The sequence below is a fragment of the Filicampus tigris genome, chromosome 1 (assembly GCF_054856515.1).
Source record: "Filicampus tigris isolate MCC_2025a chromosome 1, RoL_Ftig_1.0, whole genome shotgun sequence".
Classification (NCBI taxonomy): Eukaryota; Metazoa; Chordata; class Actinopteri; order Syngnathiformes; family Syngnathidae; genus Filicampus; species Filicampus tigris.
In genome coordinates, this window is record NC_141217.1 from 23,418,584 (window position 1) to 23,433,560 (window position 14,977).

At 41.5% G+C, this 14,977-nt stretch overlaps 1 protein-coding gene across 9 annotated transcripts in view; it reads right to left on the reverse strand.

The window, feature by feature from the left end:
• tafa5l (TAFA chemokine like family member 5, like) overlaps positions 1 to 14,650 on the reverse strand; it is a 54,363-nt gene extending 39,713 nt beyond the window's left edge. For 3 of the 9 annotated variants that reach the window (XR_015086436.1, XR_015086437.1, XM_086027740.1), the window contains exon 1: positions 11,836 to 12,742. Coding sequence is in view for 7 of the 9 variants with exons in the window: in XM_086027740.1 (XP_085883866.1) it covers positions 11,836 to 11,932 (97 nt within the window). In the remaining 2 variants the exon portion in view is untranslated. Of the gene's footprint in view, positions 1 to 11,835; positions 12,744 to 14,045; positions 14,063 to 14,528 lie in introns of those variants that run through there. The other 6 variants (XM_086027774.1, XM_086027757.1, XM_086027749.1 and 3 more) reach the window with 6 other exon arrangements.
• Positions 14,651 to 14,977: the final 327 nt, after the last annotated feature.

Genomic DNA, 14,977 nt, shown 5'->3' on the forward strand with positions numbered 1-14,977 from the left:
GTCTTCTAAAAGGGACAGATGATTCTTTTTTAAAAATCGCTGGAATTTGATTGTGGGTTTTTGTACTGGATGTGACTAGTTGACAACTATTGTATAGCATTTCAGCAAGTCGAGAAGAGTGAGCACTGCTAAGTGCCTCCACTTCTTTCCTGGGGCTGCGGCCCAGCAACTCTTTTTCTCTTGCAGCAACTCCCTTGTTTCTTTGAGGCATATGTCCCTTAAGACCTGCCATTTTTGTGGCAAAATTCCTTAGACAGAAAAAAAAAAGTTTGAACATCGTTATCAGGTGGCCGGTGGTTGTGCTAAATAGTTTGGCTAATGCTAAACACTATTGCTATCTTGTTACAGATCAACGGCTGTAAACAAGCACCGTATTTTCTGGACTATAAGCCGCATCCACTCTATTTTTTTTTTTAAACAACGGGAAAACGATATATAAGCCGCACCTTTATATAAGCCACACCTATCTATGTTGAAAAATTAGATATTTACTGCATTTACAGAACGATTTTGAACTGTAAATGTGCATGTATGTACCGGAACAGATTCTTTCCCAAGAGTGTCTTTAAACATGGCAGCAACTTTGCTGATTAAAACCGAACAGAACCAGGAGAAAATAACCTGTATTTATTTATCTTAATTTCTCCTGTGTTTGAAATCACAAGTCACTTTAAAGCGACACTTGGATGAGATTAACATTGGCACTTATATAATAGGTTTACATGTAAAAATGACATCAGTACTAAAATGCCCACCTCAAAAGACTATGTAGTGATTTAAGGACTTTTTTTGGGATTAGATTTACGACAAATTGCCCCGCCCCTTTTTGGGGCTGGGCTTGTTATTTTTTCGGTCTCAGCGAACTACGTCACGGGAGGGAGCCAAGCGTGGTAATATTGCTCGCTTTGTCAGTTCTGTTGTCTAAAACGGCGACCGATCACCACCAAAATGCAAATGCACATTGCTACCCTTGTCCACTTCAACCTGTGAAAGTATAAAAGTGTTCTGCACAATAGTTGGATTCATTGACATAAAATAAGAATAAGAATAAGAATAAGAATGCCTTTATTGATCCCACAGTGGGGAAATTTTCATTGTTACAGTAGCAAAGATATAGGTCACACAGGGGCGGCGGCATAATGTGGCCATTAATGTATAACATTGACGGCAAACATTTAGAATCAAACCTATGTAGATATACGCAGTAACATGTGTATATACACATGTGTATACACACCAACCTACATCTACATAAAAAATATGAGGAACACTCATTTCGGCCTGTACATAGTACAGAGGAAAAAATACTCTAAGTGACAGTGCTGCAGTGCTGTAGTGAAATGTAAGGAACAGCATTGGATAAAAATAAAACTAGACTAACAGTAGTGGGGAATGTTGAGTATTGCACGGTATTACAGTAGTGGGGAATATTGGGTATTGCACGATACGAGCTCAGGTGCAGGACTGCACAATTGCACTAATGACCGCCAGTTTGTAGAGACTACACAATGTTCTTGTTAAAGAGTCTGACAGCAGCAGGCAAGAAGGAACGGCGGAATCTCTCCTTTGCACAGCGAGGGTGTAACAGTCTGTCACATAAAATGTGATCTCATCATGATCACCTCCACAAAATCAAAAATACCATGGCGATCGCTTCTCCACTTACACAGGCTGAAGCGGACAAGAGCAGGAATGCGCACACAAACCCCGACTGGTTATATATTCGGACATTTAGCGACGCTAAACTCGTGTCAACTCTCGGGAGGCAGACGGCGACTGGCAGTGGGCAAGAAATCAGACAAGCATGGATCTTGATCTCCAAATCAAATATGTCAGTGGCAATCTTCTGCCAGGGTCTTTCCGGTATGTCATGTCCAATCATAGGCTCTTTCCAATTTTGCCTTTTGTACGTATTGCATATGGAACCTCTTGACACAGTGTTCGCAATCTGGGCTGTCATTCCTGGCCAAAACATAACATCTCTTGCCAGTCTTTTAGTCTTTTCAATTCCCTGGTGGCTGACATGCAATTTTTTCAACATATTCTTTCTCATTATGTCTGGAATCACTACTCTGTTAACTTTGAAAATCAGCTCGTTCTTCAGTCAAATCGCTTCTGTAGTTCCAGTACGGCCTGGCATCATCTGGGGTTTGTGATTTTTCATCAGGCCAACCCTGGAGGATGATCCTTTTCAACACAGTGAGGGCCTGGTCCTTGGCAGTGTCCGCACTAATTTCCTCCAATCCGCATGTGCTACAGGCAAACACATGACTGCACAGCCTTGTACATCATCATAATTCTCTCTGTCGTCCGTTTCCTTCATGTAGTTCCTGCTCAGTGCATCTGCCACGAACAGTTCCTTTCCTTTCTTGTATCTCACTGACATGTTGCATTTTTGTAGTCTGAGTAGCATTTTCTGGAGTCTTAAGGGCGTGTCCGCCAAAGGCTTTCTCATGATACTTTCCAATGTCCTGTGATCTGTTTCAACTTCAAAACGCCGTCCAAAAATATACTGGTAGAATCTCTCACAGCCAAATACGATAGCGGACAGCTCTTTTTCTATCAGTGCATAACGTTTTTGAGCGTCTGTAAATGCTTTCGATGCATAAGCTATGGGGCCCTCATCCTGGAACAGTACTGCTCCGATTCCGCAGCTAGAGGCATCCACACTCAGTTTCACTGGCCGTGATGCATCATAAGACTTTAGCACTGGAGCTTCAGTGACCATCCTTTGCAGGTTCTCAAAGCTCTTGTTCTGCTCCTCCATCCAGCACCATTGCGTGGTCTTCTCCAGCAGGATTCGGAGTGGGGCACTGACAGTGGATAGCTGGGGGTATAAACTTGCCGAGGTAGGTTAAATCCCTAAATACTGTTGCAACTCTGTTTTGTTAGTGGGTTTCTGCATTATTCTGCATTTATTTGACTGCTTCCACTTTCTTCGGATCTGGATTGAATCCATCAGTTGTGAGGATGTGTCCCATGTAGTTTACTTTCTGTGCTTTAAATGTGCATTTTTGTGGATTGAGTTTTATGTGTTTCTCTCTGACTCGGTCCAATTAGTCTTGTCCCCAGACTAGGATGTCATCGATAACCACCTCCACTCCTTCCACGTCCTCGAACATCTCTGACATAAGTCTCTGGAATATTTCACCGGCTGTGTTTATTCCAAAAGGTAGCCTTTTGTATCCATATCTACCACAGGGAGCATTAAATGTGCATAGCTTTGAGCTTTCTTTGTCTAATTTCACCTGCCAGTAGCCCATTGCGCATCTAGTGTGCTGAAAACTCTGGCACCAGGCATTCGAGTCATGACTTCTTCGATGGTCTTCATAGGGTAGTGTTCCCTTTTAATGGCCTCATTTAAATCTTTGGGGTCCATACATATTCTGATTTTTTTGTTTTTCTGGCTCCCATTTAGTCACCATATTGCTCACCCAAGCTCTTGGTTCTGTCACTTTTTCAATTACATCCAGTTTTTCCATCCTTTTCAGCTCCGCCTTCACTTTTCTCCGAGTGCAACAGGGACTTTTCGTGGCGGATGAACAACTGGCTGTGCATCCTCTCTGAGCTTTATGTGCTGTTCTCCTTCGATGCATCCCAGTCCTTCAAACACATCAGCATACTCCTCCGTTATATTTTGATGTGCTTTCTTCACTTCACCAATTCGCTTTATGAGGCCCAGGGCCACACTGCTTTTTAATCCTAGCACTGGTTGCACTTTTTTATCCACAACTGGAAATTTGATGTCATAGTACTTTGCTTTGTATTCAGCCAACAGCCGGCATTTGCCCTTTGGCATTAAACTGTGTCCGGCATATGTTACCAATTTAGCTCTTGACTTTTCTAATTTATCACAAATTTCTCTCTGAATGTACTCTGGGATGACATTGCATTGGGCATCTATCTTAAATCTTACTTTACGGTTGCCAATTTTAAAGTCCACTTCTGAGTCCTCACCATGGTTTACTTTCACCATATCAACATAAAATTCAGTTTCAGAATCTGATTGCTCTTCTACCATGTGTATTGGTTTCCTTAATGAATCAGTCATGCATTTGGTTGAGATATGGTTCATTTTCCCACATTTCCTGCATTTCTCTCCATACGCTGGGCATTTCCCTTTCTGGTGGTCTCTGCCACAGTATTTGCAATCTTGCACTCTGTTCTCCATATGTAATGGTTTTGGGCGTTCTGGGCGCTGTTTTTTTACTTCATTGATTGTGCATTCAGCTTGTGCAGCTTGCAGCTCATCCATTTGTGTGCCACTTGCTTCTGCAGCACGATATATTGACACAGCTTTGGCCAAGTCCAATTCCTTAGAAGTTTAGCTCTTACTTGGTCATCTCTTATTCCCACAACGATTCGGTCTTTTATTAGATTGCCACACAGATCGCCGTATTCGCATGATTTAGCCTTTGATCTCAAATCCGTGACAAATTGGTCAATGTTTTCATTTGGAGCCTGAACACGCATATTAAACACATGTCTCTCAAAAGTTACATTTTGGGCGGTGTAAAATGTTCATGAAACTTCTCCAGGAGGGTTTTGAGCTTTGTTTTATCTTCACCATCCGCATATGTGTTATATATTTCCAGAGCTTCGTTTCCAATGACGTTTTTTTTTTAATTGTTTTTTTTTTTTTTTATCTTTTATTTATATACATTATCGAACAGGAAAACATCTGGCATTCATCAGAAAACACTGCCTTGCTACATTAGAAACAGGAAAAAAAAAAAACATATGCAAGGCTTTTTCAAAAATGTCTTTTACAAAAATTTCTTTAAGTGTTTAAAAACATAAAATAAAGTGAAAACAAAATTTGAAGGTAACAATAATTGAGACTCTCCACATTCAAACAAATTATATTGTTTTGCAGTTTCCACCGAACCATTTATCTTTTCACTTCTTTCTACCATTAGGATTAAAGATTGGAAATATTTGTTCAACTCCTTTTGGAAACATTTTAGTGACGGGCACTTATTTCTCCATTTGCTGGAGTAAATATGGTATTTACCTAGTATAATTATTGTATTTATCAAATTTGACAACGGGTCTCCAATATTACATGTAGCAATGTGCTGGACTGTACCTTTTGTGCTTTACTTTCGATCCTGTCATATAAAGTTCAAATCTTTGCCTCCATCTTCTCCAATTTTCCGAAACGTTTCCATCATTTTCAAAACATCTGGTGCTCTTAATCCATCCATTATGGGCAAGAATTTGTTTTCTTCTGACACCATGTAATAAGTGGACACCACACAACGGATGGATGCTCCGAACTTATTCTGCTGTTCTCTCCCAAACATACCGGACGTAGATTAACATGTCGCAGTGACATCTAGTGGCCTGGAATGCTACCTTTGGTAATTTATTAGGGCATAGTGCCACCCAGTGGCCTCAATATCAGTACAAGAACCACGAGTAAATCACCAGTATAACAACATATTCGAAGTCTCACCATAGATTGATTGATAATATCGTTCAGTGTCTTGCACCGGGCGAGGCGTCACACTACAAGTCCATCACCGACTCGACACCGCACAATCGTTGCGTACTTCTGTTAAGATTCTGTCATTGGCGCAGGTCCGTCGGCGAGGCGGGACAAGCAGCTGTGCTATTTGGGACAAGTGTTTGCTAATCAGCTACTGGCTTTGCAGTTGACAAACATCGCATGAGTTGAAATGCTATGTATATTTTCCACTATTTTCCCTCAACTGTTCGTTCCTTTTTTCTGCATTTTGATTGTTTGTATGTGCGAGCTACCTCAGGTCTCTCTCATAAGTAGAAAGGCACTGTCTTCCGATTAGTCAATGCCGAAGAACCACCCGAAGGATGACGTAGGACACGTCACACTACGCGGCAAGACGAACAAAAATTCTGACATGCCAGACTTTCGTGGTGGTGGTCGTGAAGCGTCCCAGATGCCAAACGACCAATCGCTGAGTATGTCACACTACACAGGTTTACGATGCGTCAAGACGACTCAAAATCGGCGATGAGACACAACGTTTGTCTGCGACACGGACAAAATAGGGCTACCTTCGTGCAGTCTGACATCGGCTTTAGTCTAGGCAAGTAAGCTTTCTGCACATAAGAGTTAATGTGCAACATGTCGGGTAAAAAGAGTTAATGTGCAACATGTCGGGTAAAAAGAGTTAATGTGCAACATGTCGGGTAAAAAGAGTTAATGTGCAACATGTCGGGTAAAAAGCTTCACTGTGATGCAGCAAAGAGTGCACAGTCCGTGACTCACTTCAAATATCACTCGTAGAGCCCTCCAGGATGCCCTCCTCCTTGTTTAATGCAAAGACGGGGAGAGCAGCGTGTAACACAAGACTATTAAGCCCCCAAAGTGCAGTACAATCAGGCATGATTGTGTGACGCACAGCTTTAATATTCAACCACGGCTCTCTCAGACAATATAATCACCGCATCAAGCGGAAAACGGAGTAGGGCACAAAACAGAAGGAACATAACTAATCATGCGCACCACCCGGCCCGGAATGGAACCGTTTCAGGCCCAGCACTCTCAGCCTGGAGTATTAAAATGCAGAAATACACTGAGCGCTGCACTACACTCATCCACTGGGGAGGTCAGCGCTGGCAGCGAGAGAGAATTCACATTCTGGGGGCTGTGAAATATGAGCTTTGTGGGCCGCCAAATTGATTTAGCTGTAAAAATTCTTTTCATTTTGTTTCATAAAGATGCTCATACTTTTATAGCTCCTACGCCTGCAGCAGTGGGCCTTAGTGATTTGCTTAAAATTTACAGCCCAGGTCATAATCAAGCAGCACTCATGCTGCATATGGAATGCCACCTTTAAGGTCACTGCTACAGAAATCAGCCATTTTTCTCAAAAAAGTCTGCGCTAGCATGCATAGACAGACAAAAATCCACTTCTATCTGTGCTCAGTCTGCCTTTTTTTTCCTCTAAAGTCAGCAAAACGGACCGGTCCGTCTGTCAGACGGAATGCCCATCTCTGGTGTTTACACTGCTTTTAGTTGATCTATACGGTAGCGGAACTAAACTGTGCGTGTACAGTAACCATAGTGACCGTGATGCTCCATGAAGACTCACCACACCACAACGCACAAATAACCATGAAAACACAGCTTAATTTGCCAAGATAAATTCTGCCTGATCTCTTGATGACATTTAGCCAGGAGAACAGAGGGACACAGTGGCGTCCATAAAGTACACTGGAGCGTATTCACCATTCATCAATGGAGCGGCTCACTACTGATTGTTGAAGGCCCACTGACTCACTTCAGAATTAAGTGAGACAGCCTGCAGTCATATCTCACGAGATTTGCTCTGTCAGTCGCATCGGCGGGCCTGTACGCCACAGCGAGATAACACCATAGATTTTTTTTTTTCTCTCAGCAACATACAGTAGTGTTGTTCGTCTACAAGCCACTAATTGAAGCGTACAAATCAGTCAGTGTGTTATGTTGTATTATGACACGTGTGATGGGAGGAGGAAAATTACAGCGCTTGTCTGACACAATTCACGACAAGTGGTGCTACTTTACTGTACACTGTGTACACAAAGTGCCCAGCTCTGCTCATTACTAGGGAGGGCCATTTTCCCTTCAACTCTGCAGAAAACAATTGGTAAATAATTATTTTATAAATTGTTTCTCTGAAGTTCAGAACTCCCTTTTCCATGCCAGTTTTGTATGTAACAAAATAATGTGCGTGGAGGAGTTGCCAAATGGAATGCAGCATGAATATTATTCACTTGCCTAAAGCTCATGTCACACTGATTTGCGTGAGGAGAAATGATTGGCACTGACTTTATCCATCTATCTATCTATCTATCTATCCATCTATCTATCTATCCAATCATTCTGTGTTTCTGTTGATGTAGCTATCATTTGAAAGGAGAACCGTCTCACTGGCCAACTGCTGCCGAGGCCAACAGTTTGTCCACCTACTAATTAATGTGGTTAAAAATGTCAAAAGCTCACAACAAATCACCTGTCCAACCGTAAAGCCGCGACTAGTCGCCGCTGCTCCGACCGTGCCTCTCGCATTGGGAGTGTGGTCTAGTGAGGGAATCCAGACATTTCCAAATTTATCGTTGAATAAATTGGCAGCGTAGAGAGCAGCTGACAGGCCATTCATCGTGGTGGGCGCTGGCTCGATGCCGTGCACAGACAGGGCTGCTGCGCTTTGATTTCCTGTCCTGGCTGGCCTGACAGATGAACTACAGAGTGGATGGAGGCAAAACAGGCTCTCGCAGCTACACGGCCTCACCTCTATGCCCAACGCCGGCCTCCCTACTCTCGTTGAAACGAGTTGGACATGTTGGTAGCCAGTTATGGACAATGATTATGTTCGGGCGGCCAAACACAAGCTGCAAACTAGCAAGCTAGGAACAGTATTTCAATGCTAAAATGGTTTTTCGATAGAACGTTATACTGCCAATGATGTTTATGCAGTGCGAGAAGAAGCAAAATATACAGTAGATCCAGTTGCTGGTTCATGTGAAGACTGTTTTTATATCGAAAATAAAACGAAAATAAAGGTTTTTTTTTTTGAAAATGTTGTCCCAAACACAAATTGTTACTAAAAAGAGACGTTTGTAACCCAAGTTTCCACAGAACTGAATTCGTCATCAAAAACGTAAGTGGTAGTTTACAACAGAACATGCCTCCGGAGTACACTGTTATAATGACAACATGAATCAGCAGTTTTCTTATATGTATCTTGTCTGTACACAATGAAACAAGGACTTGTCACTGTGATAGCACTGGCATGTTCAATGACACAAATATTTACTTTTTAGAGCTGTACTAAGGATTTGGAGAACCTGGGGAACTATTATGCTTTGCTATTTGTACGAATTGTTTTGAGAAATGCACTTACTGTTTAGCAAATTTAAATTCTGATCTGAGAAACGTTCCAAAGCGACAAACTGGAAAGGAAAATTTTATTTGATTTTTTTGCCAAGTATTTCAATGGGTTAGGGTTATCATTTTAAGAGTCACTGATGCACACTGATGCTCTAGCAGTTCCCAACTACTGTGCCATGAGAGAGGATCATTACTTCAGCATAATGTATAGACATGATTTTTTAAACGTTTTTGCATGTTTATGTGCTGTGACATTTGTCTAATGTAAAATATGTGCCTTGGCTCAGTAAAGGTTTGGAAAATCACTATACTCTATAGGACATAGAGGGATTTATGCATAGACAACAACAATGTATTCCACCAGACTGGATGCTATCCATTCATTCATGTACTATTTATTCTCAGGTTTATCAGACAAACATTTATGAAAACAAAACACAAACACACAAAACAAGGACATCTTTATGCAGTGCAGCTGACTGTACCTTGCAGTAGATATATATTTGGTAAAATAAGATTCAACAAATACAAACATTTTTTTAATTTGACAATATGCCGCACTTTGGGGGTACGACTCAGTTGGAAAGAGGAGCGGGCAGTGTACAGGGGTAGTCAAGGCTAAAATCATGCTCTATTTATTCTAGAATATCAGAGTGAGCAAAGTTCACAGAGATTGATTAAACAATGTTGCACTATAAGACACTAATGAGATGATTGTGCAATGAAAAGTAGTGCGGTTGGTAAATAGCTGAGGGGAACACGAGCTCTTCACTGAAGGAGTTTGAGAGGCCGGTGACGGAAGCACATGAGTGCAAACGTGTAAATTAGAGGCAAAGGGAGTACATTTCAACACTCATCCGGTTCATTTTTCACATCACTGTCTACTTGTGCTGTCAGTACGCCGCCAGATATGTCTGTGTAGGCGCTCTTCTTTCTCCCAGGCGGTAATTATGCTGCTGGCCAAAACTTGATTAAAAGATCTAATCTCCAAATTTTGTGTTCTACATCTCCCACCAAGATGTAGTTTTTGTTTTTTTCCGAGCCTGGGACAGTGAAATCTGAGTGGTTTTGTCAACGACAGCAAGTAATAAAGTGCAGAGAAAACATCATTTTGCTTTCTGCTCTGTGTCAGGGTGATAGTATAATTGCACCAGAGGATGTTTTATTCAAGAAGGAAAGCACTACGGGATTACAGATTTATACAGTCGGAAATTATAACGCTCCGAAGGCCCCGACGAGGCTTCTTCCTGCACCCGGAATTGAAATAAGATGTGCCGCTCCCTTTCACCTGAAGCCTTGTCAAGTCATTACTCCAGACAATAATAACAGATTGTGTTGTGGGTCAAAGACATCACCACAAAATTGGGGTTGAGGTAAAAATGTCAAGTCATTTTAGTGCTACACAAAAAATGCAAAACTTTTAGCTCGTCACCACAGAGCAGATCGTCATCTCTACATCATTTTGCAGATGTTTGTGTCAGAAAACAAAAACAAAAAAAACAAACGGAGGAAATGGCCTCTTTTGTAGAAAACGGCTAAACAGGATTGTGTCCGTAAGGTAATTTGAAAATTCATTTTTAGAACGCTTTCCTAAGCTTCTCGTACCATTGATTTTTTTTTTTTTTTTTTTACATTATTCATTTTTTTCGTGGTTTGACTTGAATTGTGAGATATTTTTCAGTGGACACCAGAGACCATAAAAGGTCTGTTGGGTTACATTGTGGTCATCATCAAAGTAAGTATATCTAGCTAAATGTGGTTTATGATTAGCAATAGTATAGCATGTCTGAGGTTTGTAAGTTTCACACTAGGTAGAGCCACGATACTTAATTGTGCGTTGTTCCACTTGAAGCCTAACTATCAACTAAACAATATGTACATACAGTATATATGTGTCTCCTTTTACCTCCATAAACAAAGGAAATCATTGTACTTGTCTGATTAAAAAAGGAAAACATGAGAAGATGTCAACTGGGGTCTGGAAGATATGGCCTTAAAATAAAATCTTAAATTTTTTCCCCTCAAAAATATATGATTTACGCCTTTAATCGATTTCCCCCCTTTACTTATAGAAAAAGAACATGACAATGAGAATATTCAAAACAATTTTTGCTTCCTCACATCTGGGTTTGCTTTACTTCACCTGATAGGCCGACCAAATAAAAATAAAAACAAACAAATTTTCAGCTATTTTTTAAAATCCCAGAATTAACCGTTTTATTTCTTACATTCACACTTAAATCACTTAAATTCACATTGTGTTGAACAGTAAACTTTATTTTCTTGTCTAGAAGCAAAGCTGAATTGATTTATTTTTAAAAGCTGTGTTCTACTGTAATTTTATAAAATCAAATTCGTTAAAATGAATTCAAAAATGATTCCTTTTTTACTTACTGTACTTAGAGTTTAAAAAAATGAGATATAAATAAGATTGTTTTTACTTTCACCTGACAGGTGTTGTTTCATTTATTACCTGTCTGGTGTAATACATTGATGTTCCAAAATGATATATTCCTAGTAACAGGAAGATCAAGCAGCGGGGGTTCACTTCCCCCTCAGCAACAGCATGAATGTGACTGTTTTTCTATCTCTCCATGTGCCCTGTTATTGACTGGCGACCAATCGGATACGGAAAGTCTCCACCGACTGAATATATCACTGGACTTGGAAATGAATGTCTACTGTCACCATACTGTTTTCTATCCGCACAGATATTGAACAGAAGAAAAAAAAATCTCCTTGCATGCACGCATGGCAACCATCTACCTCAGCAAGGTGACAACATGTACATTATGTGCAAGAACTGCCCAAATGACTGTTTTACGACACACGACAGGCTACTTTTTACAGAAAGGCATGATTCTCGAGTCTGGACCAACAGTGCATGCCAATCAGTCAAACCAACAAACAAAACAAACACACGAACCAATTCTTCTAAAAGCCCCAGGAGGCAAAATATAAGACTGCAGACTTACCCTCTCGAAGCAGATGGGAGTAAATGAGCCAGAGGAGCAGCAGGCAACAGAGCGACGCACCTCCACCTGCGGAGAGCGTCTTCATTCCGGACTGCATCCTGCACCTTTTCCGCCCCGCCTGGCTGACCAAAACTTTGTGACCCCCCCCCGCCAACTGTCAATCACATCAGCGGCTAATCCAGGGGCGCCGCCACATCCTGTCGACGGCATCCATTTTGGGCTAATAAAGGAAGGGAGGGGGCTGATGAAGGAAAAGTAAACATACGAAATAAAATCCCCTTTCCTGCCCCCGCCCCCCACCCCCCAAAATGATAATTCCCTCAGTGAGACACAGATCCAATTTCGCTTTGCAAACACACAATGTCGGCGGATATGTCCAAGTTCACGCAGCTGCGGGTCCAGTTTGGTGGAATCGAGTGGTTCCGATGAAAGCTGCTCTATATGAGGAGGGAGAATGTGCACTTCTGATCCAAGCGGGGATGATGATGATGATGATGAAGAGACGACGGAGGAGGAGGGGGGCGGGGGGGGGGTGAGGAAAAAGAGGAGGAGGGGGAGGAAAAGGAGGAGGAGGATGGCGGAAAATTAAGACTCCTTCTCTCGCGGGCTACCACCACGTAGGCGTTTTAATCCAAAGCAAAAAGTAAGTAAACCAGCGGGCAACCAGTGCGCAAACTTGTGTGCAAGCAAACCCTGCGCGTAGTCTGCAAAAGTGTTCACTGGTCAAAGCGCAAACGTGCGTCAGAAGTGCACACGCGCACGTCTCGCACGCACAATCGGCAGAGCAACGTACTTGTCATGGAGGCTGTGATGGCATTTCCTCCCGGCAAAATGAGGAGTTTTTTTCAAGTAAAAAACTCTGAATATTATTCGCTTCTAAGTGTAAATTTTACTCTGTTTAGACTGGGACCAAATATAATCTTTTTAGGGTAAAATGTACTCTAAGAACTTTACTGTGTAGTTCAACGGTGTCTTTTCCTTCATCACACGTTTGCCTGGTTACCTGTTGCTAGGCAGAATAGGCATAAAGGGACATAAAAGGGAATTGGAATGGAGGAACATGTAATGTACACACATAGATCTTACATAGATTTATGTACGCCATGGAACAAAAATATCTGAAAAAATGTACATACTGAAATAATGATGATGTCACCTCAATTTACTCACAAACTGAGAAATCTGTGTGATTAAAGTAAAGGGAAGTCAACCCAAACATATTTTTTTTCAGAATATGTTCTATGCTCGCCCGTTGACGGCTGGGATAGGCTCCAGCGCCTCTCCGCGACCCTGTTTAGGATAAGCGGTTTGGAAGATGATGATGATGTTCTCTGCAGTCCCACTAGTCTAAACACGACATTTTGATTAATATTGCGGTTGTGGAATTAGAGATATCCACCCCTTTTTAGCCGTCTCAGGGGCCGGCCATTTTGTCAGTTCTGTCGACTTAAAATGACATCACAACTGCTCAGGGTTTAGGTAACGGCCAATCACGGCTCACCTGTGTTCTGAAGCTGAGCCATGATTGGTCGTTACCTGAGCCACCGTCGGCCCCTCAGATGGCTAAAAAGGGGTGGATTTCTCATATTCCACAAACGCAATATTAATCAAAATGTCGTGTTTAGACTAGTGGGACTGCATAGAGCATATTCTGGGAAAAAAATATGTTAGGGTTGACTTCTACTTTAAGTTAAGTGTGTTACGTTGAATGCAAAGATATCATTCTCATGTATGATTGGAAACAGGCAGATAAATTAATTCTACCTTTTGCCATCTAGTGGAAGACCATTTAATTGCTCTGCTTGTCACTATAGTGATTATTTGCCGAGTCTGATAATTGCAAAATCCGCTATTGAGGTCGTCCCACTCTCTGTTTACTAACTGCCTATAACTGGCACAAGCGTACTTTTATCCAAATGAAACCCCTCAACTGACTTCAACATTGTTCCTTGGCCCCAAGATTCCACCAGATGGCGCCAAAGTGATCCTGTTATTGCTTGGTCTGAGCACGCAAGAACGAATGACAGCAAATAGGTGAGTTTTTCATCAAATGACAAAGGATAGGTTCCAAAGAAATTCCACAAATTGGGAAATCGTTTACGCTAATATGGGTGGTTCACTGAATATGGCATAAGTAGATGAAAAATTATACATTAATTGTAGCAAATACTTTTCAATCACATGAAATTAGATAATTGCTCATGGCACACCTGCTACATCTGGCATGGCACGCTATTATTCCGCTGCATGGTAGGTGGTAATCACTGAACTATAAATGGGGGGTTTGTCTCCCAGAATTCCATGCTTCTGGTAAACACTTTTTTTATTATAACTACAAATGCATGATCAAAGACAACCACAATCTATCCCACTGGGAATCCTCCAATTGTTTATGATACTGTACAACGGGTCCTCAGTTTAAGATGTTCCCGACATATGACATTTTGAGGTTGCAAACGGTGCACTTTGAACTACACTGAAAAAAACACTGTGCATCATGAACTCAATCTTATTTCGCCAAGTGGTCGCAATAAAATCACCTGAATCCAGCTAGATTTTTTTCAGCAGACTATACATCTACTTTAAACCCTTTCCGATTGCAGTGTGCCAAATGCAGTACCGGTAGCACTTTAACAGATTCTGACAGTCGAAGAGAAAAATTCAAAGTGTTATCTTCAAAAAGAGAGCCAAACCTTGCTGATACTCCAAATGGTTCAAGTACAGCTTCAAATTTACTTTGGGTGCACCTTTTTAAGCGTTCAGGTAAAAATGCCAGGTGGAATTGTAAAGGGTTAAAAATGTATGTGGATATCTGGATTTTATTTATTCACTCTGTACTAGCATAGCTTAGTGATCGACTATGATGCATTCTCATTGGTGTAGCAAGGGAACTAAATCATAAAGGGAAGACACTCTTTAAGATCGCAACACAATCTGTTCTTGGTTTTGTTTTTGATGGCATGTTGTGGGCAATGTTCCCTCTAATTTTCCATGCGTCTGAGCATTCACTCAAACTCCCTGAGCGTTCCTTGGACTACTGTGAGCAACATCAGACATGCACATGGTGGCCAAGTATCATAACTGTCCAAAACCTAAGATCACAACAAGTTACACGACATGGTTTGTTCGCCAAAAGTCCTGA